The sequence below is a fragment of the Choloepus didactylus genome, chromosome 2, assembly GCF_015220235.1.
Source record: "Choloepus didactylus isolate mChoDid1 chromosome 2, mChoDid1.pri, whole genome shotgun sequence".
In the NCBI taxonomy this organism is placed as follows: domain Eukaryota; kingdom Metazoa; phylum Chordata; class Mammalia; order Pilosa; family Megalonychidae; genus Choloepus; species Choloepus didactylus.
Genome location: NC_051308.1, coordinates 142,085,670 through 142,112,871, shown reverse-complemented (window position 1 = coordinate 142,112,871; position 27,202 = coordinate 142,085,670). Strand labels below are relative to the sequence as shown.

At 36.4% G+C, this 27,202-nt stretch overlaps 1 protein-coding gene across 3 annotated transcripts in view; it reads right to left on the bottom strand.

Moving 5' to 3' along the window:
* FRRS1 (ferric chelate reductase 1) overlaps window positions 1-27,202 on the bottom strand; it is an 82,309-nt gene that overhangs the window by 12,047 nt on the left and 43,060 nt on the right. For all 3 annotated transcript variants that reach the window (XM_037826560.1, XM_037826562.1, XM_037826561.1), the window contains exons 6-11: window positions 26,143-26,325; window positions 19,659-19,757; window positions 18,553-18,700; window positions 11,473-11,586; window positions 9,606-9,721; window positions 7,830-7,916 (exon numbers count right to left, since the gene is read on the bottom strand). In XM_037826560.1, the coding sequence (XP_037682488.1) occupies window positions 7,830-7,916; window positions 9,606-9,721; window positions 11,473-11,586; window positions 18,553-18,700; window positions 19,659-19,757; window positions 26,143-26,325 (747 nt within the window). The remainder of the gene's footprint in view (window positions 1-7,829; window positions 7,917-9,605; window positions 9,722-11,472; window positions 11,587-18,552; window positions 18,701-19,658; window positions 19,758-26,142; window positions 26,326-27,202) is intronic.

The following is a 27,202-nucleotide window of genomic DNA, read 5'->3' as shown; positions in this document are numbered from 1 at the left end:
TCGCCAGCCCCATAGCCCAGAACTGCCCCAGACAACCCAGTGTGACAGAAGTGCTTCAAATAACAGGCACACACCACAAAACTGGGCGTGGACATTAGCCTTCCCTGCAACCTCAGCTGATTGTCCCAGAGTTGGGAAGGTGGAGCAGTGTGAATTAATAAAGCCCCATTCAGCCATCATTTCAGCAGACTGGGAGCCTCCCTACACAGCCCAGCAGCCCAGAACTGCCCTGGGGGGACGGCACTCACCTATGACATAGCACAGTCATCCCTCAACAGACGACCCGGGGTGCACGGCCTGGAAGAGGGGCCCACTTGCAAGTCTCAGGAGCCATACGCCAATACCAAGGACTTGTGGGTCAGTGGCAGAGACAAACTGTGGCAGGACTGAACTGAAGTATTAGACTATTGCAGCAGCTTTAAAACTCTAGGATCACCAGGGAGATTTGATTGTTAGGGCCACCCCCCCTCCCTGACTGCCCAGAAACACGCCCCATATACAGGGCAGGCAACACCAACTACACACGCAAGCTTCGTACACCAATTGGACCCCACAAGACTCACTCCCCCACTCACCAAAAAGGCTAAGCAGGGGAGAACTGGCTTGTGGAGAACAGGTGGCTCGTGGACGCCACCTGCTGGTTAGTTAGAGAAAGTGTACTCCACGAAGCTGTAGATCTGATAAATCAGAGATAAGGACTTCAATTGGTCTACAAATCCTAAAAGAACCCTATCAAGTTCAGCAAATGCCACGAGGCCAAAAACAACAGAAAATTATAAAGCATATGAAAAAACCAGACGATATGGATAACCCAAGCCCAAGCACCCAAATCAAAAGATCAGAAGAGACACAGCACCTAGAGAAGCTACTCAAAGAACTAAAGATGAACAATGAGACCATAGTACGGGATACAAAGGAAATCAAGAAGACCCTAGAAGAGCATAAAGAAGACATTGCAAGACTAAATAAAAAAATGGATGATCTTATGGAAATTAAAGAAACTGTTGACCAAATTAAAAAGATTCTGGACACTCATAGTACAAGACTAGAGGAAGTTGAACAATGAATCAGTGACCTGGAAGATGACAGAATGGAAAATGAAAGCCTGAAAGAAAGAATGGGGAAAAAAATTGAAAAAATCGAAATGGACCTCAGGGATATGATAGATAATATGAAACGTCCGAATATAAGACTTACTGGTGTCCCAGAAGGGGAAGAAAAGGGTAAAGGTCTAGGAAGAGTATTCAAAGAAATTGTTGGGGAAAACTTCCCAAATCTTCTAAACAACATAAATACACAAATCATAAATGCTCAGCGAACCCCAAATAGAACAAATCCAAATAAACCTACTCCGAGACATATACTGATCACACTGTCAAACACAGAAGAGAAGGAGCAAGTTCTGAAAGCAGCAAGAGAAAAGCGATTCACCACATACAAAGGAAACAGCATAAGACTAAGTAGTGACTACTCAGCAGCCACCATGGAGGCGAGAAGGCAGTGGCACGATATATTTAAAATTCTGAGTGAGAAAAATTTCCAGCCAAGAATACTTTATCCAGCAAAGCTCTCCTTCAAATTTGAGGGAGAGCTTAAATTTTTCACAGACAAACAAATGCTGAGAGAATTTGCTAACAAGAGACCTGCCCTACTGGAGATACTCAAGGGAGCCCTACAGACAGAGAAACAAAGAAAGAACAGAGAGACTTGGAGAAAGGTTCAGTACTAAAGAGATTCGGTATGGGTACAATAAAGGATATTAATAGACAGAGGGGAAAAATATGACAAACATAAACCAAAGGATAAGATGGCTGATTCAAGAAATGCCTTCACGGTTATAACGTTGAATGTAAATGGATTAAACTCCCCAATTAAAAGATATAGATTCGCAGAATGGATCAAAAAAAATGAACCATCAACATGTTGCATACAAGAGACTCATCTTAGACACAGGGACACAAAGAAACTGAAAGTGAAAGGATGGAAAAAAGTAGTTCATGCAAGCTACAGCCAAAAGAAAGCAGGTGTAGCAATATTAATCTCAGATAAAATAGACTTCAAATGCAGGGATGTTTTGAGAGACAAAGAAGGCCACTACATACTAATAAAAGGGGCAATTCAACAAGAAGAAATAACAATCGTAAATGTCTATGCACCCAATCAAGGTGCCACAAAATACATGAGAGAAACACTGGCAAAACTAAAGGAAGCAATTGATGTTTCCACAATAATTGTGGGAGACTTCAACACATCACTCTCTCCTATAGATAGATCAACCAGACAGAAGACCAATAAGGAAATTGAAAACCTAAACAATCTGATAAGTGAATTAGATTTAACAGACATATACAGGACATTACATCCCAAATCACCAGGATACACATATTTTTCTAGTGCTCACGGAACTTCCTCCAGAATAGATCATATGCTGGGACATAAAACAAGCCTCAATAAATTTAAAAAGATTGAAATTATTCAAAGCACATTCTCTGACCACAATGGAATACAATTAGAAGTCAATAACCATCAGAGACTTAGAAAATTCACAAATACCTGGAGGTTAAACAACACACTCCTAAACAATCAGTGGGTTAAAGAAGAAATAGCAAGAGAAATTGCTAAATATATAGAGACGAATGAAAATGAGAACACAACATACCAAAACCTATGGGATGCAGCAAAAGCAGTGCTAAGGGGGAAATTTATAGCACTAAACGCATATATTAAAAAGGAAGAAAGAGCCAAAATCAAAGAACTAATGGATCAACTGAAGAAGCTAGAAAATGAACAGCAAACCAATCCTAAACCAAGTACAAGAAAAGAAATAACAAGGATTAAAGCAGAAAAAAATGACATAGAGAACAAAAAAACAATAGAGAGGATAAATATCACCAAAAGTTGGTTCTTTGAGAAGATCAACAAGATTGACAAGCCCCTAGCTAGACTGACAAAATCAAAAAGAGAGAAGACCCATATAAACAAAATAATGAATGAAAAAGGTGACATAACTGCAGATCCTGAAGAAATTAAAAAAATTATAAGAAGATATTATGAACAACTGTATGGCAACAAACTGGATAATGTAGAAGAAATGGACAATTTCCTGGAAACATATGAACAACCTAGACTGACCAGAGAAGAAATAGAAGACCTCAACCAACCCATCACAAGCAAAGAGATCCAATCAGTCATCAAAAATCTTCCCACAAATAAATGCCCAGGGCCAGATGGCTTCACAGGGGAATTCTACCAAACTTTCCAGAAAGAACTGACACCAATCTTACTCAAACTCTTTCAAAACATTGAAGAAAATGGAACACTACCTAACTCATTTTATGAAGCTAACATCAATCTAATACCAAAATCAGGCAAAGATGCTACAAAAAAGGAAAACTACCGGCCAATCTCCCTAATGAATATAGATGCAAAAATCCTCAACAAAATACTTGCAAATCGAATCCAAAGATACATTAAAAAAATCATACACCATGACCAAGTGGGGTTCATTCCAGGCATGCAAGGATGGTTCAACATAAGAAAATCAATCAATGTATTACAACACATTAACAAGTCAAAAGGGAAAAATCAATTCATCATCTCAATAGATGCCGAAAAAGCATTTGACAAAATCCAACATCCCTTTTTGATAAAAACACTTCAAAAGGTAGGAATTGAAGGAAACTTCCTCAACATGATAAAGAGCATATATGAAAAACCCACAGCCACCATAGTACTCAATGGTGAGAGACTGAAAGCCTTCCCTCTAAGATCAGGAACAAGACAAGGATGCCCGCTGTCACCACTGTTATTCAACATTGTGCTGGAAGTGCTAGCCAGGGCAATCCGGCAAGACAAAGAAATAAAAGGCATCCAAATTGGAAAAGAAGAAGTAAAACTGTCATTGTTTGCAGATGATATGATCTTATATCTAGAAAACCCTGAGAAATCAACGATACACCTACTAGAGCTAATAAACAAATTTAGCAAAGTAGTGGGATACAAGATTAATGCACATAAGTCAGTAATGTTTCTATATGCTAGAAATGAACAAACTGAAGAGACACTCAAGAAAAAGATACCATTTTCAATAGCAACTAAAAAAATCAAGTACCTAGGAATAAACTTAACCAAAGATGCAAAAGACCTATACAAAGAAAACTACATAACTCTACTAAAAGAAATAGAAGGGGACCTTAAAAGATGGAAAAATATTCCATGTTCATGGAGAGGAAGGCTAAATGTCATTAAGATGTCAATTCTACCCAAACTCATCTACAGATTCAATGCAATCCCAATGAAAATTCCAACAACCTACTTTGCAGACTTGGAAAGCTAGTTATCAAATTTATTTGGAAAGGGAAGATGCCTCAAATTGCTAAAGACACTCTAAAAAAGAAAAACGAAGTGGGAGGACTTACACTCCCTGACTTTGAAGCTTATTATAAAGCCACAGTTGCCAAAACAGCATGGTACTGGCACAAAGATAGACATATAGATCAATGGAATCGAATTGAGAATTCAGAGATAGACTCTCAGATCTATGGCCGACTGATCTTTGATAAGGCCCCCAAAGTCACTGAACTGAGTCATAATGGTCTTTTCAACAAATGGGGCTGGGAGAGTTGGATAGCCATATCCAAAAGAATGAAAGAGGATCCCTACCTCACCCCCTACACAAAAACTAACTCAAAATGGACCAAAGATCTCAATATAAAAGAAAGTACCATAAAACTCCTAGAAGATAATGTAGGAAAACATCTTCAAGACCTTGTATTAGGCGGACACTTCCTAGGCTTCACACCCAAAGCACAAGCAACAAAAGAGAAAATAGATAAATGGGAACTCCTCAAGCTTAGAAGTTTCTGCACCTCAAAGGAATTTCTCAAAAAGGTAAAGAGGCAGCCAACTCAATGGGAAAAAAATTTTGGAAACCATGTATCTGACAAAAGACTGGTATCTTGAATATATAAAGAAATCCTACAACTCAATGACAATAGTACAGACAGCCCAATTATAAAATGGGCAAAAGATATGAAAAGACAGTTCTCTGAGGAGGAAATACAAATGGCCAAGAAACACATGAAAAAATGTTCAGCTTCACTAGCTATTAGAGAGATGCAAATTAAGACCACAATGAGATACCATCTAACACCGGTTAGAATGGCTGCCATTAAACAAACAGGAAACTACAAATGCTGGAGGGGATGTGGAGAAATTGGAACTCTTATTCATTGTTGGTGGGACTGTATAATGGTTCAACCACTCTGGAAGTCAGTCTGGCAGTTCCTTAGAAAACTAGATATAGAGTTACCATTCGATCCAGCGATTGCACTTCTCGGTATATACCCGGAAGGTCGGAAAGCAGTGACACGAACAGATATCTGCACGCCAATGTTCATAGCAGCATTATTCACAATTGCCAAGAGATGGAAACAACCCAAATGTCCTTCAACAGATGAGTGGATAAATGAAATGTGGTATATACACACGATGGAATACTACGCGGCAGTAAGAAGGAACGATCTCATGAAACATATGACAACATGGATGAACCTTGAAGACATAATGCTGAGCGAAATAAGCCAGGCACAAAAAGACAAATATTATATGCTACCACTAATGTGAACTTTGAAAAATGTAAAACAAATGGTTTATAATGTAGAATGTAGGGGAACTAGCAACAGAGAGCAATTAAGGAAGGGGGAACAATAATCCAAGAAGAACAGATAAGCTATTTAACGTTCTGGGGATGCCCAGGAATGACTATGGTCTGTTAATTTCTGATGGATATAGTAGGAACAAGTTCACAGAAATGTTGCTATATTATGTAACTTTCTTGGGGTAAAGTAGGAACATGTTGGAAGTTAAGCAGTTATCTTAGGTTAGTTGTCTTTTTCTTACTGCCTTGTTATGGTCTCTTTGAAATGTTCTTTTATTGTATGTTTGTTTTCTTTTTAACTTTTTTTTCATACAGTTGATTTAAAAAAGAAGGGAAAGTTAAAAAGAAAAAAAAAGAAAAACAAGGAAAAAAAGATGTAGTGCCCCCTTGAGGAGCCTGTGGAGAATGCAGGGATATTCGCCTACCCCACCTCCATGGTTGCTAACATGACCACAGACATAGGGGACTGGTGGTTTGATGAGTTGAGCCCTCTACCATAAGTTTTACCCTTGGGAAGACGGTTGCTGCAAAGGAGAGGCTAGGCCTCCCTATGGTTGTGCCTAAGAGCCTCCTCCCGAATGCCTCTTTGTTGCTCAGATGTGGCCCTCTCTCTCTGGCTAAGCCAACTTGAAAGGTGAAATCACTGCCCTCCCCACTACGTGGGATCAGACACCCAGGGGAGTGAATCTCCCTGGCAACGTGGAATATGACTCCCGGGGAGGAATGTAGACCTGGCATCGTGGGACGGAGAACATCTTCTTGACCAAAAGGGGGATGTGAAAGGAAATGAAATAAGCTTCAGTGGCAGAGAGATTCCAAAAGGAGCCAAGAGGTCACTCTGGTGGGCACTCTTACGCACACTTTAGACAACCCTTTTTAGGTTCCAAAGAATTGGGGTAGCTGGTGGTGGATACCTGAAACTATCAAACTACAACCTAGAACCCATGAATCTCGAAGACAGTTGTATAAAAATGTAGCTTATGAGGGGTGACAATGGGATTGGGAAAGCCATAAGGACCACACTCCACTTTGTCTAGTTTATGGATGGATGAGAAGAAAAATAGGGGAAGGAAACAAACAGACAAAGGTACCCAATGTTCTTTTTTACTTTAATTGCTCTTTTTCACTCTAATTATTATTCTTGTTATTTTTGTGTGTGTGCTAATGAAGGTGTCAGGGATTGATTTAGGTGATGAATGTACAACTATGTAATGGTACTGTAAACAATCGAAAGTACGATTTGTTTTGTATGACTGCGTGGTATGTGAATATATCTCAATAAAATGAAGATTTTTAAAAAAAAAAAAAAAAAAGATGATGGTAGCTCAAACCCAGGTGGTAGGATCAATCAGTGGTGATGAGAAGTGCTGAATTCTGGATATATTTTAAATCTGGAGCCAATGGAATTTCCTGATGGTTTGGATAAAGAGTGTGCAAGAGAGGGGAGTTAAGGATAATTCCAAGGTTTTGGCCTAAGGATCGAACTGCCAACTGCTAATATGGGATGGCAGCTGCTAGAACAGAAGTGGGAGGAAAGATCATAAAGTCCACTTTTGGCATGTTAAGTTTGAGATGTCTACTAGAAACACAAACAGAGATTCTGAGTAGATAGCTGGATGCGTGAGTCTGAAGTCAGGGGAGACATCTGAGCTGGAAATAAACATTTGGGTATAAGCCTCAGTTTCTTCATTTATGACATGACATGGGATTATTACTAGTATGTACTTCATTTGAGGTTTAAATATGGTAGCACATGTAAAGCACTTAGCACAGTTGGTCACAGCAGAAATGCAACTAATGTTGGCTTAGTTGTAATCATAGTACTGGTTGGAGAAAACCACTTACATTGTTCATGTTCTTCATACATTGCACTTTGAATTTTCACCACTCTATAGTGAGAAAAACTCACTAAAGCTATGAGTAAGTAACATTTTGTTGCAGCCTAAAAATACACTTTATTACCAAGTAATCTGCACTGACATCCTCACTCCATCCCTGACTCTCCCATTCCTGAGCCCCAACTGTGTAAAACAGACATCACATAATTCAAAAAAGAAAGGAGGGATATGCCCAGAAATATCTCTTTATCCATCATTTGAGAATAATAAATAGCAATATAATGACATATAAATGGATTTATATATAAACACCCTGTTTAGGATATACTTACCCAACTCCAGCCTCCTCTGTAGATAAAAGGCAGAAAGAAAGCAATGCAGGTGAGGGCAGATGTAGTGAGCATGAGCATCCGATGCATCTGCAAGGGTGAAATGACAAAGTGAGAAGACAGATAACTATGTAAGACAAAGGAGTTGGTGTTACTATGCGAAAACGATCCTGGGGTGAACTTGGCTAAAGGAATGCATGCAACCGACACCTATTCACAGTTTGTGGTCAGTTAAAAAATAATCTGAGTATACCACTGAACTTCAAAGAACACCCTAAGCTGCCACCCTCATCATTCAAAAGCATTTGTCAAGGCTTCACCTGCACAGGGCAGCAGAAATGGATATTTTATACACAGAGCACACTTACTTGCCAAGTACTACATTTCTTTCCAAAGAAATTTATTAAGCTCCAACACCATGCACAGAGCTATACCATATACAAAGAGACAGCAAAGAAACAGAAAATACATTCTGAAGAGCTTGGGATATAATTGAGTAGGCAAGAGAAGCATACATGAAAGAACTAAAAACTAATGTTTAAGGGAATCATTAAAGCAGGAGAGTAACATTTAAGCGCAGATTGAAATCCCTCAAAAATCATATATACAAAGATGGGAGCATGACTGTATAATTAATTGTCCACATCAGGAGAATACTGACAGTGAAAATAAGCACTATTAATTGATTATGCCAGGATAATTGGTGCAAACCAAAATTATCCTAGGGGAAGCAGGATATACGGTCACCATCTACATACATCATAGTTCTAAAGGCAGGGGAGGGTTTGAATTGATAAAGAGGAGACATAAGAGTTTTCCATTTAACAGATAAGAAGAGTAGATAAAAAAGAGCACATGAGCAGATAACAAGAGAGAGAGGGCAGAGGCAGAACCAGACAGAAGCAAGGCATATAGCAGTGGAGAGAATAAATATAACAGAATGGTTACAATCATGTGAGAATGGTTGCCAGCCAACAGTGAGAAATGAGATTAGATATGGTAAACCTTTAAACTGCAAATGTGTATGAATATGAAATGCCAGGGACACCCTCTTATAAAGCCAAAACTGTTCCAATAAAGTTTTTTTTTTCTACAAGTAGGCCCACATTCTATCTCAGTACATGCTCCTTGATTTTCCATTCTATGTGCAAACATCTATATCTATGACACATGAAAGATAAGGTTTGCTTTGCTTTGCTTTGAAGGGAACTTACTGACTCCTGCTCATGTTTTTATTAGAAGACTGCATCCCCACCTCGTGGGAAGGGGCAGCATGGAAAGGAACATTTCTAGGTTCTCTTCCTGCCTACACAGGAAATAAATGACCTTGATTGGTGAGATAGAAATAGTCCAATACTTTATGGTCCACCAACCAGATGGCAGGCCCCTAGTATGAAATGCATTAAGTCTCCACTTTCTTTCTTCTCGCTTCCTGGACCCAGATATACTCAGGGCAGTGGGTAAATGATCTTCCAGCATCTTCCCTCACAACTGGATGTGTAATTCAGGATCATTTGGGTCCCAAAGTCTTTGTTACAATGGGACAATGGGAAGCATTTTCCCATCCAACTTGACCTTTCACAAAGTTGTCTCTATTTTGATCTTCATCAAGCATTGTGTGTTTGTTCTCAATAGGTTAGGAAACCAGAGAGAAAGAAGAAACAATCAGGATCCCAAACCTACAACTGTAACTACAAAAGAACACATACTTCATATACTTTCATGTTTGCAAAATTCAAAAAACTTGTAAATTGCATTAAAGGTTTTCTCCCCACCTACCTGAAACCAAGCTGCCTCACCAAACAAGAAAGCCTTTGGCCAAACAGGTTTGAAGAACCGGGCAATCAGTACACCTATGCTAGCAGTAGTCATCCAGGCCACAAACATTAAGGCACCTGCAGATGAGAATATATACTGATTGATTGTAATCACAAAATAACTCATTCAATGGCAAAGTCTAATATTCAGAAAATATAAAAGGTCAGCAAAATTCATTCAGGGCATAAGTAAAACCTATAAAGGCCCTATAATCACAGTTTTTGCTATTACTACTTATAATCACTGACATTAGAAGCTCCTATTATGTATCAGGCCCTGTCTCTAAGGGCTTTACATGTATTAATATAATTTACCTTCACCACAGTCCAATTAAGCAGTTACAATTATTATTCCAGTTTTACTGGATGGGGTAACTAAAGCACAGAGAAATTAAGTAACTTGACCAAGGTTACAAAGTCAGGATTCAAACCCAGTCTGTCTTCAGCAACTGTGCCCTTAACCATGGTGCTACCACAGATTGTCTGTCTGCAGTAACTTCAAAATTATCTCACACCTCACTCCCAAAACAATGGAAAACAAATAACCATACTATTTCTCACTCCGATTATTGTTAAACTAAAACTGCAACATGAATAGAAACAAATTTAACAGCAATAAAGTTATTTTCAAGCTTAACTGTGATGACATTTTGTTGAAACTCTACAAGAAAGGGTAACTCTGGAGAATATAAAGGAAATGTGCAAAATAAGGAAGGTTCCCCAAAATACTAATATTTTACAAGTGTTTGATGGATCAGTTCATGTGTCAACTTGGCTAGGTCATGGTGTCCAGTTATTTGGCCAAGCAAGCACTGGCCTGATTGTTACTATGAGGGTATTTCATGGATGGATTTAAGTCAATTAGTCAGTTGATTGCATCCATGACTGATTACACCTACAATCAGCAATGAGAGAAACCTCCTCATCCAATCAGATGAAGGTCTTAAAGAAAGAACTGATGATTTCAGCAATCGGAAAGGAGAATTTCTCTCTCTGCTTCAGCCAGCCGTCTTCTCCTGGGGAATTCATCAAAACCTTCATTGCAGTTCCCAACTTGCAGCCTGCCCTATGGAATGTGGACTTGACACTTGTCAGTTCTGTTTCTATGGAGAACCCTGACTAAAACAAATACATACATACATATATATATATATATAGCACATTCTTCCCCTACTTTTAAATCCCATCTTTTTACCAATAAGCCAGGCTATTTTTCTAATGGAATCAACTTTCATCAGTAAAACCCAGAGCAAATTAGAACCCCATTTTAGGCTACTGCTCTTCCAACTTAGCTCCATTCCTCTTCTAAATATACGATACCCAAATATAGCTCTGAGTACTTTGTGTATCCAAACACTTGTACATTGATCTGTCTTTCAACAACAAAACTGTATTTTTTAAACCAAACTACTGTTATAACCAGACAAGGAAAATCACAAACCATTGTCTTTTGTTTGCATTTATTTAAATAAATGGCATATTAAAAACTTCACAAAAAGTTAAATTAGTTAACCTAATGATGCTCAAACCTAACTGCATGTTAGAATCCCCAAGGACATTTTTTAAAATTACAGATGTTTTAAAAGCTCCATTGGTGGTTTTAATGGGCAGCCAGAGTTAAAACCACTGAATTAGCCCTACCCTCCATTCTTAATAAAAATTAGCAGATATTAATATATTTAATGCTACCTGCAATTTTTAATGCTTCAATATATGAGATTTATGAGCATTTGCTAAATTATACCTGCCACCATTCCTATCCTGCCAGCACTGAGTCATGAGGTAAGTTTATTCCACAAGGTGGTAATAATACTACACATGTAACTTGCCGTGAACCTTCAGTAGAAGTGAAGAACGCGATCCTCCTATGTTCTTTGGATAGTCTGACACATTGTGTTTTTTATATGTAATCAAGGGTTGCTGAGAGTGCTTATAAATTCGACCTGAAAAGTAAAAAACAAAGAAGAGAATTACTTCCTCAAGACAGCGGGAACCGAGAAACAGCTGCATGGAATGGCAAAAAAATTTGTTAAAGTAATAAAAAATAAATAAATATCAACAAAGATGTCATTCATATGCAAAAGTAACATAAAGATATCTGCAAGACACATGGGATTCTTGAAAAATTTTTAAAAATAATTTAGCCAACTAAGAGATGAGTAAAAATAAGGACTAGGAATGGGAAGTTACTGCATAAGAACTGGTGATAGACAAGAGACCAGTTAAGCAACAGTAAGTCAAAATAATTATTGTTCATGCGATCACAAAACACTGAATATGTCAAATATAATTCTTGAAAGAGAATACATAAAAAAAAAAAAAAATTATGCTAGTAACCACTGCCTGCATCTAGAATCCTAGATTAAACCAAAAGATATTGAGTGAATGAAGGACAAAGAAAAGCATTTTGATTCTATCTTATTCAGCATATGGTCAGTTCAGATTGAGTTTTACTAGCCAATCCAAAAACCCATTTATTGGTTATATTAACAAATCGGGATTTATTATTATGTATTCTTGCTATTTACTATGTATAAAATTAAGTCTGTTGAATATATAGAATTATTTCAATTTTGTGTGCATGCATGTATGTGTGTAATTTAGCAATCTATCCTACAGACATCGTTTTTAACCAAAGCTCTGTGTACAAGAGTGTTCACAGCAACATTTTTTATGTTGCCCCCTCACCAAAAAAAGTAAATAAGTTAAATGTCTATCAGTATGAGAATGAGTAAATAAATCATGGAACATATATACTTTGGAATACTATGCAAGTGTCAAGAAGAATAAAAATAATTAATAAATTCAATAAAATTTATTTATATGGACCATTGCCCCAAACAAATAATAGAACATATATATTATGGAATACTATGCAAGTGTCGAGAAGAATAAAAATAATTAAGAAATTCAATAAAATTTATTTACATGGACCTTTGTCCCAAACAAATAATAAGTATTATGCCACAGAGTACATCTCAATAATTTCCAAAAACAAATAATTATGCAGGTTATATTTTCTGTCCAAAACGCAACAAAAAGCAAGAAAAACAAGGCCACCCAAATATTTACAAAGCAATTCTTCTTAATAATCCTTGGATTAAATAGGAAATCAAAATTAAAATCACAAATCCTCTTAGAGATGAATAATAACAAAGACACTTCATATCAAAACACCTGTGATACAATCAAAGTACTATTCAAAAGAAGTTTTTATCAACTTAAAAGCATTTCCTTGAAAAAAAAGAAAGGAAAGGCAAAGTATTGAAGTAATCATTTAATTAGAGATGCATTTAAAATAACAAAACACAAACTAGGAATGTAGAAAGTGGGACTGATTAAAAATAAAGGTAGAAAGTAACAAGGTAAAGCCCACAAGATAAAAAGAAATACCAAACAATGTTAAAAATGAAAGAGGTGACATAACTGCTGATAAAGGAGGTATTCTTTAAAATTATATGAAAATGCTATAAATAACTTCAAGTCAGTCAAAAAACTTTCAAAATCTAAATGAAATAAATGAATTTCTGAGAAAATCTAAAATTATAAAAAATGATCAAAGAAGTAGTAACCCTGGAGAGCAACAGCAATAGAAGAAATGTTTAAAAGATAGTGAAGTATTTCCATCCCTAAAGGCTCACACTGTCTGGTGGGTGAGTTCTATCACACTATTTTTTAAAAAGGAACAAATACTTTTAAAATTTTTATTTAAATTCTTCATTCGATAAGATTAACATAACATTGAACCAAACCAGGCATGTGTGTGTGTGCATGCACCCACACACACAATCCTACCACCACAAGCCAAAATTACTTAAGAATATAAATGCAAAAAGTTTAACTAAAATATTAGCAAGTCAAACCAGCTGTATATTAAAATAATAATAAAACAAGGTCAAATGTTCCAGTTTGCTAAAACTGCCAAAATGCAAAATACCAGAAATGGATTGGTTTTTACAAAGGGGGTTTATCAGTTCACAAATTCACAGTTCTAAGACCATGAGAATGTCCCAATTAAGGCATCAACAAGAAGACACATCCTCTACTGAAGAAAGGCTGATGGCATCTGGGGTTCCTCTGCCACAAGGCACATGGCCAGAGTCTGCTGGGCCTCTTCTGGGGTTAGCTTCTAGTTTCCATTGCTTTCTCTAAAACGTCTCTGGCCTTCTATCTTAGCTTCTCTCTCTCAGCTCCTGTGTGTCCTTGTTGGTTCTCCCAGAGCATTTCTCTCTAAGTGTTTGGGGATCCTTTCTCAGCTTCTCTGGAGCAAACTCCTATATTTCAACTCTTTGCTTCTCCCCTGGTTCTGGTCTCTACAACTGTTTCCGAAATGTCTCTCTGTCTGCATCTCAAAGCATCTGGGTCTTTCTGGGCTCTGAGCTCTCTCTCTCTTCCTCGGCTTCTTAAGGACTCCAGTAAGCTAAGTAAGACGCAATCTGAATGAGCAGGGTCACGTCTCCATGGAAATAATCTAATCAAAAGGTCCCACCCACAATTGGGTGGGTCACATCTTCACAGAAACAATCTAATCAAAAGATCCCACCCACAAAACGTCTGCACCCGTAAGACTAGATTAAAAGAAAACGGCTTTTGTGGGGTATATAATAGATTCAAACCAGCATATTCTACCCTTTGGACCCCAAAAAGACATGTTCTTTCCATATGCAAAATACATTCATTCCATCACAATATCACAAAAGCTTAAATTATTTCAGTAACAACAGGTAAGTACAAGTCTTATCAAAATCAGTTACAGGTGTGGTTTTCCAGTATAATCAGCTGGAAAGCTAGGTAGCTAAATTCAATATAAATATTCAAAAATCAGTAACTTTTCTATAAACTAACAAATTTAGAAAATGTAAGAAAAACAGTTCTATTTATATTAGTCTGTCTTTAAAAAACTTTAAAATATCTAGGAAAAAGTTAGCAAAAACTATATAAGCCCTATAAGATATAAGAAAAACAGAAAATTTTACTGAAATTTACACACACAGGACATGAATAAATGGAACAGCACAAATTTTCCTGGATAGAAGACCCATTACTGCAAAGATGTAAATTATCCCCCAATTATACAATTTTTAATGTAATTCTGATCAAAACCCCAATAGAATTTTTAATGAAATTTTGACAGATTTTTTCTAAAGTTCATCTAGAAAAACATATACACAGCAAAGAATGCAGAATTCTTGAAAAGAAAAGCCTGTGAAGCGGAAACAATGTACCAAATTACACAACCTATAAGAAAACTATAAAAATTCCAACTATTTCAGGAATAGACAAACAGATCAATGGAAAAATAAATGGACTAGAAAGTGTTTGATTTACTCACAGATTTTTAATATATGATAAATAGGCTTTTGAAGTGATGGAGAAAAGGTGGACTATTCAACAAATGTTGTTAAGACACCTGGTTACTCATCTTTCACCCCGGGGCTTGTTGTATCAGAGAAGATCAGAGATAAAGTAGAAAACCAGAAGAGTTTTATGTAATGAATGCCTAGAGAAGACACTTTCAAGAAGAAAGAGACAATAAACTGTCTGGCTCTACAAAAATGTCAAAGGGATAAAGAAAACTATTGAAAATGACAAAGACACTGAAGATTCTAAAAATACTGCATTAGTGGAGTGGAGTGATGAAAAACAGACTGCATTCCCAAGGAGCATCAGAGACAAGTTGTTAGAAAAAGTGTTTTAAGCTCGGAATCACTGTGAAGCCATGGACTAAGCATGAATTTAACCTTCATTAAAGCAGAAGTCCATTATGATTGTGGAATTCCATTGTACAGTACCATTATAATTTTGGAGTTCTGCTCTAAAGAAGGTTGAGTTTGTGTTTAGTACAAGTGTCCACAGTATTATTTGACATACAGTATCCCCAAATTGTTAAAAATAACAGGTCATGTGATAACAGGGTCTCTACTTTGATAACTACTTAAATTGGTAGAATTCCTAATTGTAAATTACTTATTCACTCAGGTGAGTTCTAATTTCTTAGTTAAAACACTCAGCATTTCACATGACAGCTTTTCTCATGTTAGGACAACGTCAGCATTCTTGCTGGAAAACAGCAGTTACAAAAAGTTTTTAAATGGATAGATCTTTCCAAGACTACTGAAATTGGGTACATTTTACATTTATGTGGGTTACAGAGGTTATAAGGGTGCTTTGAAAAACAGCTTCAACATTACAAAGTCTCATTGTTTTTAAGCAGAGTTCAGCTTATAAATGGTCTGCATATTTATGAATAAAAGAAGAGAACAGTTTATGTGATCCTTTCTTCCCCAATATAAGAAACTGAAAATTAATTCCTTGGGGCAGCAATCTCCAGGTTTGTCTGTTTGTTTGCTTGTTTACTTATTTTTGCTTTTCACCTCACCAGTTAAAAAAAAACTGAGCATGTGCCCCCAATACATATATATTGTTGTTAGTAAACAACATGTGCTATTGTATTAATATATTATGAACACTGTAAATATATTAAAATAGAATTTTTAATGAGATAAAAATAAATAGAAATAGAAAGTTCTAGTACTTTTCCCTGAATCCTCTGGAGTATCTTGCAATGTGTGCCCTAGTTAGGCAATGCCCATCACAAAGCAGTAGGTTAACAAACTACAGTACTGTATACATATCAATTCCCTGGGGTACTTGTTTAAATGTAGATTCCAAGCACGATCAACAGAGATTCAGTGGGTCTGGGATGGAGTTGAAGAATCTGCATTTTTAGCGTTCATTCCAGGTGATTCTGTAACCGGTTATTTGTCCACCTCACTTTGAGAAACTCTACAAGAGACAAGGTGAGATTCTCCCTGCCATGCCATCAGCACCCAGACACCAGCAGGAGGGGACATTAAACAATGCTCTCTTCTTCACTTACATTATCCATTAACTAGGTTTTTCTCACTTATAACACTGTTTCTCCCAAAAATAAGTTCCAATTTCTAAAATGCTGACAAATAATAATCTCTCAGCATGGTCATATTTCCCTACACACACAATTTATTGCAATTCACCCACTTACATGAAATTGCTTTTTTAAAAATTAAAAAGTGACCTACAAATACAAACTGGTAGATCCTCTTGCAATTTAAGAGATCCAGTTGAGTCAATAATCATTCATTAAGCACCTATAAAATGATGGGAACCAAAGGAAACAGTTTGGTATGATGGAAAGGACAGGCTTCTGTCATGGGAACAGACCTGGGTTTAAATCCTGACTCTACTACTTGTTTGATTCAGAGCTAGTTACTTCGCCTCTCTGAGTATCAGTTTCCTCATCTCTAAAATGGGCAACCTGATACCTATTTTACAAAGCCTTGGTGAGAAAGGAGGTATTTGTAACATTGTAATAATGATAACCACATTGACAGTAAAAATAGCAGCAACAATAATAATAAGAGGAATAACATACTTCCCTACACTTTAGAAATATGTTTAAAGACACAAATATTTTTACCTTTTCCTCATTAAAAATTAATATCCTACATTTACCATGCTCTTAAGTACTGAATAACGTATAAGATTAGGCTCTGAGGTCAAACAGTTTGGGCTCAAATTCCAACTCTACCATTTTCTTATCTAGGAAAATTACTCTAAGCCTCAGTTTTCTCATAAATAAAATGGGATAATAATACTATCCATCTTGATTTTATTAAAATAATAATGAAGAATCTACGTAAAGTGCTTAGCCTGTGACTAATACTCAGCAAACCCTGAGGAATTTTTATCCATTATTATCCTTTAATCAAGAAATGATTTGCAAGCCATGTTTGCTGCTGCAAATAAGAATTTATATAATTTGGCTCAGATTACTACACATATCACCTACAATAAAATCTACAAATGCTCCTAAATTGTTTTTAACACTGAGGAGATTTTTACCCTACTTCAAAACCTTTGGGGTTTCACTTTACCTATAGAATAAAATCTAAACCCCGTGATAGGATAGTGAAGGGTTTTCACAATCTTGACAGCACCACATTTCCTGCTCTTCCTCTCCCTTTAGCCCACCCTCCACCCCTCCAATCTATAGGCTCAGGCCTCTCACCTCTTTCAAAGTAGACCATATTTTCAAAGTTTGGGGACAGTGTTATCGCCAAAGAGATAACACTAAATAATAAATTGGCATTTCCTGCAATTCTTCAAAACATCATTAGTCAAAACCTTAAACAAAATGTAATTATTCCTTTTAATATGTTTTGTAATACCCACCAGGGTGGGCTTCTTAAGGATAAACTGAACATTCAGACTCATAAAACTATCTTTAAGGCCACACTTGGCATCACATTCAGTTAGAAGGATATGGGGCAGGAAACACAGCATGCCAGCAAGACATTTTTCAATGCGAGGCTTTGCAGCAGTTTAGTCAGCTCTCCGGGAGCTATTTTCTTTGCCCCCTCCCCACTTCCGAAGAGACAGCTCAGATCCAAGGAGATGAGACTCATATTGGGCAGGTTGCCCCATAGGAGCCAATATCTCTTTTCACCACCCTAAAGGCACTGCTTTCAGGGTCTCTGCAAGGTACCTGCCCAATGCCACTGCACTCAGGGAATTTCAAAGATATGGCTTTTACCAGGTATTTATAGTTCTCCTGGTCCAAATGCAATTTATCAATCAGATGTCACTGCTCTCATAAACAATAGTGCCTTATAACACAAGTGATACTCTACCTTTATTTAGTTTCCAGGGAAACAAAGCTAGAAAATTTAAAAAAAAGTCAAATTTTCAGGCAAAATGGAAGGGGGTTTTGATAACTTTATCGACACATGTGTGAGCAGTTACAGCAGTATCTCTCCAGGAGAGCAAAGAAGGGAGAAAGGAAGAGAAAGAAAGACAAAAAAAAAAAAAAAAAAAAAAAAAAAAAAAAAAAAAAAACCTTGAAAAGACATTTTTATCAGTACACTTACCATCATCAGCTACACCATCTGCTAGAAAAATGTAATAGCTTGTGTTTAGATCAAATCTATTCTTAAAACCAGGAAGGCTAATGTTTCTTCTGAAAGAACACTGCATAACACCATCCGCCAACCTCCAAGCCATATCCTCAAGAGCATCCTACAAAACACACACAATGGGTTTTCTCAGCACTTTTCAAAGATTTGCTAAAAATAAGATATGATCAAAATCTTGACCTGCTCAATTTCCTTTCTCTAAAATGGTGTGCACATGCTTTATCTGCAGTGTCATTGTTTTTCCACTTCCTCTTTGAAAAGTACAAGAAACAGTTTCTCCCCGTTTATTTGTCTTTCTCCCACTTGGCAAAAATATTATTTTTACTTGGGGCCAGAATCCCACAATTCCTCTACTCAGGTTAGAAATGTTGGCAGATGTATTGACTCCATCTGGTCCCTAGCACACAATCAAAACCATTAAAGAATTAACTTAGCAAGCAATATGCTGGTGGCCTAAACACAACGTGCAACTGGAGAGATGTTCCAACTCAGCTATGGGAGTCAACCCCATGGGAAAGCTTAGCTGAAAATATACCACATCATTAAGTGATAGCTACTGCTCTGTCAAAGCTCCTTTGCTTGTTAAATGTCATGTGAAAAAGACGTTTCTCTATCAGAAATAGGGCACCTTTGGCACAGATGCCAACAAAGGGCCCCTAAGACAACTGCCCAAGGCACTGAACCAGTCCCTGCTACATACATTCCTCAGTCTCAAGAGTCAAGAAATTCTTTCCGTAACTGATACAGCTTCATCTTAAAAACTTGTCTGTAAGCTTTCAGAAAGGCGTTAATACCAGGAACATCTTTGAAAACAATAAAATACTTTTGTATAAGATGTGACAAAAACATTTGTGATACAAACAAGAAGTCATCTTTTCCTACAAAAGAAACTTTGCTTAGCATAGAAAACTTTCTCCCAGATCATTAAGAGTACCCATGTTTAGGCTCTGCTGTTAACTGCAGGGCTCTGAGGCTATCTTGCAACACAGCCCTGCCAGTGCCTTCTACACAGCCAGAAGGTGGACCAGCCAGAAGGGCACTCCCAGAATTTTCATACCTACCCCGGAGTTCATCACAGGATGACTTCGCCCAGTCAAATGAGAAGGCTGTGTGTGCACAGCCTGGTCTTCACGGATGCACATATAAGCATCATCATCACCCTGAAAAACATTGTAAGTGAGAAGTTTTTAAAAATTTCAACATTTTCCTGGTGGTTTTTTTTTTTTTTTTTTAAAAAAAGGAGTCCCTAATGAAATCAAATAATATTTGATGCTTTTAAACATAATTTATTGACTCAATCTTAAATGATATCATGAATTCTAGGGAAGTACCTGCCCAACTTATTTATGAAAAATAATTTTATTATAATTACAAAAGCAATAAAACTTCAATGTAAAAAAATTAGATTAAAATAGACATATAGATGTTTTTATATCCAAAAAGTGAACACCAGTGTTAATACTATATTCATCCAGACCTTGTATTTATATTTATTTTTTTCTCCCCAAATGCAGAAATTGTTTCGTTGCCTTTTTTCACTTACCATGAACATTGTTCCAAATATTTATTTGTAAATAAATATCTATGTCCTGTATATTTTAAAGGCTGTGGATATACTACAATATATTGACATTTTTTGTAACTTTCAAGATGGAAGACACTATAATCAAATATTGCTATAAATTTCACACACTCCAAGATTTAGTATTATATAATTGAGACCAAAATATCTGAACTCAAGGAGGCACTTTTGTCAGATATCCTAATTCTTATCTATCATTTAGTCTTCAATATGCCTAAGCTCAAAATGTTGGATATTATTATTTAAAGTGGCTAACAGAGGGAAGACAGCATCTTCAATGTGCATTTAAATGATGAAACAAATGAATAATCTGGATTTAAGTTATTGTCTATAGGTTAAGTTATTTTGCTTATTCTAAATAATTCTCCATAAACTATACCACAAGGTCTTTTGTTTTAGTCACTAAACTGAACAAGATCCAAGACTATCCAGTTATAATAAACTTTGCTATAAATACCAACATGAAATCACAATATGTATCTATACTTTCAGAATCAAATCTGTTTAAAACTGTTCCACTTTTGAGAACTCTCAAGGACATAAATTAGCAAAACAATTATTCACTGTCACACATCTTATCACAATTAGCCCAAATAAAGATAAGAAATTTGAAGTACTTAGTTGTGATTCAAACCAGGGGTCTCCAAACAATTGCCCATGGACTAAATTTAATCTAATGCCTGTTTTTATATACAGCCCATGGGCTTAAAAAGGGTTTTATATATTTAAATTATTTTTTTTAATAAAAGAATATTTCGTGACAAGTGCATACATTGAAATTCAAATTTCAGGGTCCATAAATAATGTTTTATTGGAACACAGCCATGTCCATTTATTTACATTTTTCTATGGCTGCCTTTGCACTACAAGTTGAATAGTTGCAAACATAGACTGTATGATCCACAAATCTAAAATAGCTACTATCTTGTCCTTTGCAGAAAAGGTTTGCTGATCCCTGATTTAAACAAACAATGTGTGTTTTCTTAAATGTCTATAATCAACTGGGCACAGGAATTCATTACTTAAAAAAAAAAATTTTTATACAATAAAATGGTTGATTTTGAGGCAAATTGATGACAAGAAGTCAAATACATAACTAAATCATTACAGGCTGTCCTCCCTAATATTGGTTAAAATAATAAGGATGGAGAACAGGAAACTCTCCATTCTCACTACTATAAAATAAAGGAAGGATAAGAAAAGGTGCTACTACAAACTTAGGTTCTAGGCAGTTTTAGAAACCGCAATTACGGAGCATGAAAGCATAAAGCATAAAAAGTTCCACCAAATCCCTGAAGTAGACAGAGCCCTCTCCACAGTTTATCTCTCTCAAATCAAGTATTTAGAATGCACTCCATGAGAAATTATGGATACTGTGGAAGAAATAAAAATGAATAGAATATGGTTCTAAAAATCAAAAACTATGATTTAACAGAGGAGATAGATGGCTATAATAGTACATGAAATACAATAAAACAGAGATTTAGGGAAAATGCTTTCCTATGCCAGAGGGTTGGGAAAGGCTTATCATAAAAGATAACAACTGACTAGGCTATAGCAAATAAAAATATTTATATGGATGTAATACAGAGCTGAGATTAAGGGGAAGGTTAAGCTGATGAACTTCTTCAAAATGTAAAAATATACTAAAATACTAATAAGTAAACAGTTTTGTTAGCTAAAGCATATACAGGGTGCAGAGAGGGCTCTAAGGCTGGAAATTTCAACAGTTATTCCAAAGACTTTGAAGAGTTTTGAAAGCCATGCTAAGGAAATGGAACATTTTTCCATAAATACTGAAGTTTCACCAAAGAATTTTGAGGATAGAATTGAAACGATCTCACTTGCGACTTGGAAAGAGAACTGCAATGGCTGAGTGAAGGATGGTATGGAGAGAGCAAATCATGGAAGGAGGAAGACTAGTGAGGGGGCTACTACAATAGTACAGGAAGGAGAGGATAAAGGAATAAGCCAAGTCAGAGATAACAGCAATGCAATAAAGAGAATGAAAGAGATACGTCAAAGATAGAATCACAAGGACCTGGGAGATCAGTAGCAATGATTAGCAAGCTGAGGTTCATTGATCTGGTTCACTAATCAAATCTAGACCAAGCACCAAGATCCTAATTTCTAAAAACTACTCCTAGCATCCAAATCCTGATTTCTAAAAACTACTCCTACTAAAGGGAACTAGAGTACCTTTGAGAAATGATGAAATGCAGGAAGGTATAAGATGAATGGAAAACATCTTATTACACCAGAAAACAAGATCATGCTCAAAAACTGATGAAGACATATCAAGAGCAGATAGAAACCAGCCTGAAGGAACTCCCATTAGCCACATTCAGGTCAATATGAGCATCTAAAAGAATGAACAACAAGATGGATAAAAGGAATCCATTAGTCCATAAAGTGTTACTCCAAAAGGAAGAAGGAGCTACAGAGGAAAGAAACTTCTTTGCAGAAAAATGCCAGCTAATAAATCCCCAAATGTAAAATTGATTTAGGCAAAGATCATTAATAGATGCTAAAAACATTTGGTAACAGTTACTGAGCAACAGAATATTCAAACAGACTCAGAGTATCACCCTACAGATTACTCATTAAGTGCAAAGAGAAAAGATACCGTCACAATGGAGAAATCTGACAGAAACCAGTGATTAAAGATAATGTCACCAATAATGAAACAATATGATTTTGTGTACCTCTTGATACAATGCAGTGAGAAACAACATTCCTTAGTAGTAGTTGTGCCAAAAATCTTAGCCTGAATCTACTGTACAAATTGTGGAACACTCTACAAAATAACTGGCCTGACAAAAAAATCAAGAAAAAAGGTAGGGTAACCATTCTAGATTAAAGGAGATCAAAGAGCTACAATAAATGCAATGAGTGATAACTGATGGGATCCTGAATCAGCAATTAAAAAAAAAAAAAAAACAGTAAAGGATTTACTGGGGAAATCAGAATATAAACTACATATTCCATAAAATCATTATATCTGCTGAATTTTCTCTATGTGATAAAGATGTTGTGGTAAATATGGGAGAGTGTTCTTAGGAGACACTTGCGAAAAAATATAGGGATAAAATGTCACAGCATATACAATTACCTTCAAATAGTTCAGGTAAAAAATATACACCACAAAAATATGGATACATGTACATATCTAATGAGAAGTGGGGAGGCGGGGAATCTAGGTGAAGGACTATGAGTGTTCATTGCACTATTCTTCTAACCTTTACGTAGGCTAAAATCTTTTCAAATCAAAAAGCGCTGGGGGCCAGGGGACAGAGAAGGACGTGAGAGGTGAATAAAAAGGAGGTAACTAAGCATAACCAAAATTTCTCTGAATACTGGAGAAGATGGCAGCAGCACTAAATGAGATGTTCTATAAATTGCCCAGGACAGTACCTGACAAGAAGCAAGAAATCAATAATGGTAGATGCTTTTTTCTTCTGGTTGTTGATCACCAAGAATGGGGAACACAAGAAGATATCAAGAAGATATCAAGAAGGGACAGAAAACGTTCAGTTATAGATGTTGACTTATGTTGTCCATGGAACATTCATTTGGACAAGACCTACTGGCAGCTGGAAATCCCATCTGGAGTCCAGGAGAGGTCAGGACTGGGAGTTTCCTAGAATAGGGGCAGTGAGAGATTATGTAAAGTCAGATGAACAGGGCAGGGGAAGAAGAAGGACAGAAACCAATATAATTAGCTTGTGTCCTCAGTATACTTTGTATCATTTAATAAAATATCTGAAATGGGCAACATATGTGTAACTTGAAATTCAGTTAACACTCAGACATTAGCAAGTCATAAGCAAAATATGGAAAATTAGACTCTTCAATCAATTTTAGTGACGAGATCTAATACCAAAACAATTGCTATAATTAATTTACAAGCCAAATTATTAAAAGGTATAATTTAGGTTATCTAGTTGTATTTATAATATCAGACAGATTTAATATTTAAATCAAGAGACAGCAGGTCATACAAATACCCTAAAAATTTAAAAATAGAAATACCGCTTTAAAAATATGTTTTGAGGATGATTCATTTCCTCCAATTTAAGCAAACAGGTGTACAGATGATTTTTAATCATTAAATAGAATTGCTCTGTAAAATCAACTGCACCTGCATAATTAAACTCTCTTTTATAAACATTTTGATGAGTACTGTACTAGAAACAGATAAGATTTCTAAGTAAGATAAATATATTTGGAATTAGAGATTAATGCTTTTGTGCCATCTATAGCTACAACTTAGAATCAAAAGAAGTAGCCTTCCTATGGGCTACTTATCACCACATTCAATGCAATAAAAGTGTCTTTCCCTCTTCCTTACAGATTTTATCTGAGTGGTAAAGGAAATGTTAATATATTTTGTGTGAAGTTCGTCTGGAAAGTGACCGGAATATGTTTTGCTTTCCTAAGTGACTAGAACTTATATCCCAGTGAGTACTGCACTTCAGAGATGAGCCCAAAGAAATTATTCATTTATTCCAGCAAGGTTATCATTGTTAAAACCTGTCGACCCCCCTTCAGCATTTCCTTCATCACATTCACATAACAAGAATGCCCACTCACTTTCCTTAGTCCTTTATGGTTGGTCACATTTTATTTTTAATCAACAATCGTTTTACCCAGCCTGATTATCCATCTTATTCACCAAACTGGGTTCATTTTTGCCAGCACTGAAAGCAATTACAAAAGGGAAGTAGGGAAAATGTTTTGAGCATCTGAACAAGTATAAACTTTCCCATAAAGGCAACTTAAAAGGGAGAAGATATGCAACTTCTTATATGTTATTTTAAAAGCACACAACATATCTTCAATCTCATAGATTTTAGGTACATTTTTGCTTAACAAAAGAGGATAGCAAGTGCATTCTGTAGCTATATAGTAAAATATGCAGGTTACAGGCATATACTGAAATGTCACCCCCTAAAAAAAGCCACACCTGGCTTCATGCAATCACTGCAAAGAGTTCACCTGGACTAACGTGATCAGAGGGCATTTTCAGGGAAATCATTAACTCTTCTACCACAGTCACCTCAGAAGGGTTCCTTTTCTTTTTTTGAAATATGATACCCTAAAGAAGTGGTGTTAAGTTTAAATCCTGACAGGAAGAAAACGCTCAAGAAAAGACTTCTTACCCTTGGAAATAAGGGGCTTTCTCCATTTGTGGTCATCCAAACCCCCAGCCCCCAACTCTGCTTGACAGAACTTACACATGCCCTGGCCACAGCACTCTTCTTTCTCCACGGAAAATCAGAATGTAAATGCAGCACCCTGCTCTTCTACACCGCAGCACAAGGCTGCCACCTACAGAATCATTTAATCCATTCTGCACCACCCTAGAAGAGCTAGAATCTGCTTAAAACAAATACCAGCTTCTGTGGATCTGACAAACGAGCCTTACATTAAGCAATACATTTCTGTCTGGACACAGAAGGTTGAATTCCCTATATGGGAAACATATGGATGCCTACCAAAATGAGGAACCTAGAGCAGCAATAAGTGCTTTAGTTGCTGATCATTTGACTAAACAAAAATGGTTTGAAAAGCATCAAAGACAACATAGGATTTTCTGCAGAGCAACTTTTTACAACTGCACTTCCTGCTTTATCAGAGAGAGAGAAAGACAGAGGCTGATAGATGGATACATATAGATGAATAGATGAAGTGGCAATTCCATTTGAAATAAAATGATTTTCACAACTTTCTTTAGGGCAGTCTGTTCTTGGAAGTATATAATTGCCCAACTGTTTAAAATCATGAAGCACTCAAACAGTTTAACTTAGAATCTGTTCTAAGTCAGTTTCTCCTGCCCTCCCTTTCCCATATCACCCTTAAGTATAATTTTTCTCTGAAACAAACAGCTAATCTACCATTGATTAGAGTTCATTCCAGAGCTTCTCCTTCCATTACCACTTATGCAAGTGAGAGGTACAAACCATCCAACGGTCATGAGAAAATGCGAAAGATAAATAGCCTCTGCTGGGACCACTCATTTCAACCATCAAGGACTGGTCATCTCGTGTGAAAGACAGGAAGAAGCAGGCAGGCTCCTTCTCTGGGTCACAGTTCAACGGACTTCGAATACAGAACTTCTTCTTCCCGCAATCTGAAGCACTGAACTAGAAAAATGACAGAGGGGGAATAAATCTTAATTATCAAACAAGCAGTTCATTGCCAATAATAGAAGAGGCCCTACCCTGAAGCATGGGTTTTAATGAGTACCTTTTCATATTAAAGATTTGAATAAGGGAAAAACAGACACATTCCATCAGAGTAATAGTTAGGTTGTGAACTTCTAACCTTAATTAATTTTAATTAAAATTTGGAAAACACAACACTAATTGTACTGCAATTATGCAAGAGTATTACAGTCCCTTTTGACACACAAAATATTTCAGATTAGTTATGGTCTGGAGCAAAGTTTCTGGTAAATTTTGAAAAACTTCTTGGGGAATATTTAAGTCCACATTGACATTCTTGCCTAAAGGGTATCCTCTAGTTTTCAGAGAAGGAATTTTAAAAAGCAAACAAACCCTTAGCAAGTTTTTATACTTAGATCCTGGACTCTGCGTCTGGAATTCAGATTCAAATTTGATACTAAAATAATATAAGAAAAAATGGTTACCCCCATGTATACCACCATTCCAAATAATAATAATAATTTAGGGGGACTAAAAATAGGACACAATCTACAATGATTTAATTTAGAGCTTCTGGGTAAGGTAAATAAGAGGACAAATCTCAAAAAGCATCACCTCTCCAATTTGACAGAACAAATGAAAAGTGACCTTGTTAGAATGGACTGTTAAAGCACATTCAGAAGAGAGCTGAACGTTAATTTTTATACAACAAGATTGAATGGAAATTTAAAGAGAATTCACCGTGGGGTGGAAAGAATAAGCCACTAGGAACTAGGAAACCTGGGTTTTGGTCTGCTCTCTCTTCTACTACCTCATATTTGTCAAAGGACTTCTCTCAGGGTCCCTTTATCTTCAA